At 30.3% G+C, this 7,560-nt stretch overlaps 2 protein-coding genes across 2 annotated transcripts; both read left to right on the top strand.

The window, feature by feature from the left end:
• Positions 1-3,366: 3,366 nt before the first annotated feature.
• On the top strand, positions 3,367-3,933 carry LOC112528627 (disease resistance response protein 206-like). Its single transcript, XM_025139649.1, has one exon. It carries the CDS (start codon positions 3,367-3,369, stop codon positions 3,931-3,933), a length of 567 nt encoding a protein of 188 aa, XP_024995417.1.
• A 2,545-nt stretch (positions 3,934-6,478) lies between these two features.
• Positions 6,479-7,045, top strand: LOC112528626 (disease resistance response protein 206-like). Its single transcript, XM_025139648.1, has one exon. It carries the CDS (start codon positions 6,479-6,481, stop codon positions 7,043-7,045), a length of 567 nt encoding a protein of 188 aa, XP_024995416.1.
• The last annotated feature ends 515 nt before the right edge of the window (positions 7,046-7,560 follow it).

Here is a 7,560-nt window from a genome sequence, read left to right as displayed (position 1 = left end):
TATATATATATAGAGAGAGAGAGAGAGAGAGGCTCATTCAATGAAGAATTGAGTTGTTTGTGGTAACCGTGAGATCCAATCTCAACCACACAAATTAATAATCAATGGTTGAAAATAAAAGAAAAATTAATTACTGAAATTCCAAAAATAACTCTCTAATATTTAATGTGAGTATGTAAACAAGAGCAAAAGGGTCAATTCTTTTTTTAATTTAATGAGGTTATTTTGAGCGTACTAGAAATCCGCTAATCTTCTAAAATTACATTTCATCAAATCAAAATAAAAAACACAAAAGATCATGTTGGTTGTGTGAGAAAAGGTGGAAAAGATTGTGGTTTTATGTGCTACCCATGGTGAGAATTCTTTGGTAGCCTACAATCAAGAACTCATAAGTCATAAGGGGCTACACATTCCAGTAGTTACTGATGCGGGACAAGGTGTTACAATACCAATAGTGTATTAGGTAACACAAAATGTTGTGTTACATTGTGGTAAAAAAGATTGTCGTTTCATTTGCTACCTAAAAGATTATGGTTTCATGTGGTAATTTAGGAATGTAAAATCAAAATTAATTGGAAGTTTAAAACGTATGAAATAAATAAATAAATATTTAATCTAAATTTAGTAATTTACTAACATGCCGTTTTACATTAATTCAAAAATAATAATTAATATATTAAAATGATTTGTTCAGATTGGATCTTATGGTTACCACAAACAAAACAGTTCTAATTTGATTAAGCCCCGATATATATATATTTGTGTGTGTGTGTGTTCACTTGTACATATCAACCTTTCAACAATAATACATTAGTATGATATTCGTCATGAGTATACATTTTCACTGTAACATTATCATGAATATACATATTATTCATTATGAATATTTATGTATGATCACGTGTATACAGTAACTCTATAGTATTTATATTAGTACGAAAATTATCATAAATATTAATTTTCACCATACTATTCATCATGCATACGATTTCAACTCTACATACTTTAGTTTTTTTTCTTTATTAGGTTTTCGATTGATCTGGATGAATTTTCGATTCATCTCGATAGATTTCACGATCTATCTCGATAAAAGTTAAAAAATAATAGGTTATGGTTTTACACAAACAAACATACACCTAGTCAATGGATGGGTTCTTGATTAATCTCACTACTAAAAAAAAGTGTATCACCGACGAATTTTTCTGGCGGAAATTCCGTCGGAAATAATTTCGACGGATTTCCGACGGATCCCAAAAAAGTCAAACAAAGTCAACTTTTATCCATATCCGCCACAAATCCCCCACTGAATTTTTTGGAAAAAAATTTAAAATTATTTAAAACGGTTTTTCAATGGATTTGTGACGGATTTCTGACGGATTTTTTACTTATTCAAAACCGTCACAAATCCGTCGAAAATCGGTCGAAAATCCGTCGTAAAATTTGTCTAATTTATTTAAATAAATTAATTAGCGTTAATCAAAAACAATTTCCGACGGATTTCCGACGAAATTTAATTTTTAATAAAAACAAATCGAATTCTGTCGGAAATTGTTTTTGGTTAACGCTAATTAAACCTTTATATATATATATATATATCTTTGTTAGAAAAAATAAAAAATAAAACATTTTTTCTTTTAAAATTTCCGACGGATTTCCGACGGAATTTAATTTTTATTTAAAAAAATTAAATTCCGTCGGAAATCCGTCGGAAATTTTAAACCTATATATATCTTGTTAGGAAAGAATAAAAAAAACATTTTTCCTCTTAAAATTTCCGACGGAATTTAATTTCTTAAATAAAAATTAAAATCCGTCGAAAATCCGTCTGAAATTTTAAACCTTTATATATCTTTGTTAGAAAAAAATAAAAAAATAAAACATTTTTTCTTTTAAAATTTCCGACGATCTCGATTGATGTCGATTGGTCCCAATGGGTTGTCATAGATCTTGATTGGTCTAGATGGATTCTCCATCTTTCTCGATAAAAGTTGAAAGTAATAGTTTATGGTTTTACATACAAATAAAAATAAATCATTTGATAGGTTCTCGATGGAAAATGAAGGTGGTGTGTTATGATTTAACGCATATAAACACATACCAAGTCAATGAATTGATTGTTGACTATTCTCGATCGGTTTTGCTCGGTCTCAATAGGTTCTCGCTCGGTCTTGATGGGTTCTTGATCAGTTTTGATGGGTGTTGGGTTATGGTGATAAATAATGTGGTACCTTACAACGTCGAAGAAAGTGTTGAAGAAGGTGATGTCGAGTTATAGACTTACTTTGTGGAGCTATTGTACACACTTGAACATACGTAAATAATATCATAATATAACACATATATAACATTTCACATTAAAAACGGTTAAAACAAAAAAAAAACAAACTATATCAAGATAGATGTAATATCGAAGAGAATGAAACTCTCGTTTTTTTAATATAATTTATTTGATTAAAATATTAATTATTTTTAAGATAATTTATTTTAAACTTTTAGGAAGGTAAAAAAAATTAATTAAAAATGAAAATCAAAAATCAAAAAAAGCATGCCAGAATTGAAACTAAATGCATTTTTTTACCCATAATCATATTAATTAATAATTTTAATTAAAAACTATATTTAATGTGAGTTGTTGGATAGAAAAGATGGAGGGTTGAGATCAGTGCTCTCGTTTACAATGAAAATTGAGTTCGTAATTAAACTTTTCTCTCTTTATATATATATATATATATATGTATACACACCTATATAAACACACATATATGCAGAGATAGGTAGGTATATGTGTGTATTAGCCAAAGATATATACTTATCTCACATTAAATTTATCCCAATTAAAACAAAAACTTAAATTAATGCTACCACGGTTAGAATATACCTAACAAATTTCAAAGCAATACCCATTTACTTTGTTTGCATTCTATATTTTTATAATTAATTTTATTTATTTATTTATTTATTTATTCTTAGGGTCGTTTGGTTAATGCTAACGAATCAAAACGAAAATGAAATTTTTATTTTCATTTTCATTGATTACTACTTAATACATTTAACCAAACACTCATTTACTTAAATTTTCCTCAATGCTTATTTTCACGAGGGACGACAAGGCTTCTTGGTAAGAAGTCTTTTGCATAAAACGACATCTTCTATTGTCGTTATGTCATCAAAATCATTAATACAAATAACATGCAATTTAACAGATCACCAACCTGTACTTCATTGTGCCATGTCTCTTCCTTTTTATTAACTGAAATCTTTTCCATGGCCTATAAAAAGGCCAAGAGATTTTCAAGAAACCTACAACTTTATTCAATCATCTAATCCAATTCTCTGCCCCTTTCCTTTCCACATAATCTTGACCAAATGGGTTCACACACAACTTTAAGTATGCTTGTTCTTTTCTTCATGTTTCTTACTCTTTCTTCATCCGATAATCATCAAGGAAACAATAAACACTACAAACCATGCAAACACCTACTCTTATTTTTCCACAATATTCTTTACAATGGCCATAATGCAGCCAATGCAACATCGACTATTGTGGTTGCTCCCCAATGGGGCAATCTGACAAAATTGGCTGACCAAAATCATTTTGGGGATGTGGTGGTATTTGATGACCCTATTACTTTAGACAATAATCTTCATTCACTTCCGATTGGTCGAGCTCAGGGTCTATACTCGTATGACAACAAGAAAATGTTAACAGCATGGTTCTCGTTTTCGTTCATCCTTAATACTACGGATTATCATGGAAACTTCCATGTAATTGGGGTAAATAATGGCATGATGAAGATTCGAGATTTATCAATTGTTGGTGGAACTGGGGACTTCTTTATGCACAGAGGCATTGCAAGTATTATGACTGATTTGATTGAAGACGAAGTGTATATGAGGCTTCGTTTTGACATAAAGTTCTACGAGTGTTGGTAATGCTGATATCACATGATTGCAAGTCTCTTTTCCTATGGTATGCATCTAATATTGAATTCGAAGTCGTTTCCTTTTGTATTTTGGTGTGAGCGTGATATTATCTTGATCAAATAAATCAGTTAAATTTATATTTGCTTTTTATATATGTGTATGAATTGATGTTTGTGATATTGGACCGGACCATGTTGTTTCTTTGTTGGGCTTGGGCTGCTGTTGTTGGGTCATTCAAACTAATAGAGGTGGTGCTGGTCAAATGTCAAATTGGGCATGGTCTGGTTCCCTGATTTTTTTATTAAAAAATTAAATACTTATCATATTTTGTTTGTTTTTACTTATATGTGGATATCATATATGTTTTTTTTAACGAAAATTATAAAAATTCTTAAATAGATCACGTCAATAAAAATAAATATTTTAAATGAAAAACTCAATATTCTAAATGTTGTAAAAATTAAAAAAATAAATAAATGACAAATTAATCATGCTTAAAAATCCTAACCTGAAAGAAATTGGAATAAAATGTTATTAAGTTTGATCAAGTATTCGGTTGGTAGAAAATGACATGTAATATGCCAAATAATTTGTAATTTGTCTGTTTGATTTACAAATTAATATGGAATTGAATAATTAAAATGACAAAAATACCCTTTCTTTTATATTTTTACTTTTTATGTTTTAAATTACCATTTATAAATTATATATAAACATAAAATGTATGTTACTAGTAAAAAAATCGAACCGAAAATCCGAACTACTATATGATTACCAGGTAATGGATGGTACTAGAAGAAAAACAGAACAAAAACCAACATAAAAATCAATTTTAAAATCTAAATGAACCTGATCATAAAAGCAAACAACGAATTGGACAGGATTTGTTAAGCCGAATCGGTAAAAAGTCCTCAACGAGATGGAGAATTCTGAACGAGATCAGGAGAATCGTATTCGAATATGTGAAAATTGTGTTTGAGTTTGTGAAAACTTGAATGAGGGAGGCACAAGTTTCTAAATAGATCCGTCTTTTTTTTTTTAACCTTCAAGATGACGTTATGTTGGTAAATATGATTTAAACGTTTTTAAAAAGTAGTCAGATATATAAGAGTATAACGATAAACTACGGAAATTCACAATTAATTACCAAATAGTAATTGAGTCAAATTTAAGCAATAGAAATAAGTATGATCCCTAATTCTTTTTATATTCACGTATATGCCCATTTCGGCAAGTATTATTCTATGTATTTATAAAATATCGAATACAAGTAATAATCAACCTATTTAGGATTTTTTTTATTAATCATGAGTGTTTGGGTAATGAATTAAATAAACTATAAAAATTCATACCATGTATCGTATTAAACACCGTAAAAATTAAAACAACAAAAAATTCTTAAAATGACAAAAAGTTACATACAAATTTCATGTAAATAGAATCCTTTTCCACACACTCTTCGAAACAAAATCTAACGTTAGTTCTTTCATCATCAACTTTCTTCAATAAATAATTAAATTGATTGTTTGATTTTTTTCATTAAAAAACTTTTACCCTCTTAATTTTTAAATTAAATTATCTAAAAAACCATTTATATTTTAATCAAACAAATTACATAACTCTCTAGTATTTATATTAGTATGATATGTATCATAAATCATTAATATACTACAGTTTCAATTCAATATACTTTAGTTTTATTTATTTATTGGGTTCTCAATTGATCTGAATGAATTTCCGATTCATCTCGATAGATTTCCCGATCTATCTCGATAAAAGTTAAAAGTAGTAAGTTATGGTTTTACACAAACCAACACACATCAAGTTAGTGGATGGGTTCTTGATCAGTCTGGATTGGTGTCGATCGGTCCCAATGGGTTGTCGATCGATCTCGATGTGTTATCGATTGGTCTCGAACGGTTCCCGATCATTCTCGATAAAAGATGAAATAAATACTCTATGGTTTTACACAAAAAAAAATCAATTAATAGGTTTTCGACGGAAAATGAAGGTGGTAGGTTATGGTTTAACACATATAAACACATACCAAGTCAATGAATAGATTCTCGACCATTCTCGATCAATCTTGATAGGTTCTCGCTCGGTCTCGATGGATTCTTGATCAGGCTCAATGGGTGTTGGGTTAAAGTAATGAAGAACGTGATCCCTTACGACGTCGAAAAAAGTGTTAAAGAAAGTAATGTCGAGTTACAGACTTACATTGTCAAGCAATTATACACACTTAAAAGTACATAAATAAAAAAGGTAGACGTGAATTAAAATTAAATGCATCTTTTACCCATAATCACCTTGATTAAAAACAAAAGCATAAATTAATGCTTGGACTATTTGTAAGAAATATACATATACCTAACAAATTTCAAAACAATACCCTTTTACTTTGTTTGCATTCTATATTTTTATAAATATTTTTATTTATTTATTATTTGAAATCTTTTTCATGGCCTATAAAAAGGGGAAGAGATTTTCAAGAAACCTTACAACTTCATTCGATCATCTGATCCACTTTCCTTTCCTCATAATCTTGACCAAAATGGGCGCACACACAACTTCAACTATACTTGTTCTTTTCTTCATGTTTCTTACTCTTTCTTCATCCGATAATCATGAAGGAAACAGTAAATACTACAAACCATGCAAACGCCTAGTCTTGTATTTCCATGATATTCTTTACAATGGCAAGAATGCAGCCAATGCAACATCAGCTATTGTGGGTGCTCCCCAATGGGGCAACCGTACAAATTTGGCTAACCAGAATCATTTTGGGGATGTGGTGGTATTTGATGACCCTATTACCTTAGACAATAATCTTCATTCCCCTCCGGTTGGTCGAGCCCAGGGTTTATACTTGTATGACACCAAGAAAGCCTTCACAGCATGGTTCGCGTTTTCGTTCATTCTTAATACTACGGATTATCATGGAAACTTCCATTTGATTGGGGTAGATGCAACCTCAATGAAGATTCGAGATATATCAATTATTGGTGGGACCGGGGACTTCTTTATGCACAGAGGCATTGCAAGTATTACGGCTGATGCAGTTGAAGGCGAAGTGTATTTTAGGCTTCGTGTTGACATAAAGTTCTACGAGTGTTGGTAATCCCGAGATCACATGATTGCATGTCTCTTTTCTTGTGGTATGCATCTAATATTGAATTAGAAGTCATTTCCTTTTGTATTTTGGTTGTCGTAAATGTGTCCTTTAAAAAACATATGTTGGTGTGAGTGTGACACTATCCTTATATCATATTATCTTGTAACATACTAATATCTTGATAAAAATAAATCAATTAAAATTATATATTCATTTTATATACGTGAATGAGTTGTTGTTTGTAATATTTATGGAACTCATCAACAATATATGAACACAACTTTTTTTTTTGATTAACCTGGATATCTAACCCGCTATACGAGCCGACTAATCCCAGGGCGACCACATGCTTTGCAGATAGTCATCGCATTTGAACCTTCGTGGCCACAAGAGGGTTTTTATTCCTCGTTGGATTTGAACCTGGGACCTCCAGGTACTTTAGACCTTTGAAGCCAAGCTCAAACCAATCAGACACCACCCTTGTGGTTTATGAACACAACTTTACCGTACTATAGACCACG

This window comes from Cynara cardunculus, assembly GCF_001531365.2.
Source record: "Cynara cardunculus var. scolymus isolate 2C chromosome LG 15, CcrdV1, whole genome shotgun sequence".
Taxonomy (NCBI): Eukaryota; Viridiplantae; Streptophyta; class Magnoliopsida; order Asterales; family Asteraceae; genus Cynara; species Cynara cardunculus.
The sequence above is the reverse complement of the archived record's forward strand: the minus strand, read 5'-3'. Positions and strand labels throughout refer to the sequence as shown.

Excerpts from the sequence above, each read along its gene's own strand:
- LOC112528627 (XM_025139649.1), top strand. The coding sequence starts at position 3,367 with ATGGGTTCACACACAACTTTAAGTATGCTTGTTCTTTTCTTCATGTTT.
- LOC112528626 (XM_025139648.1), top strand. The coding sequence starts at position 6,479 with ATGGGCGCACACACAACTTCAACTATACTTGTTCTTTTCTTCATGTTT.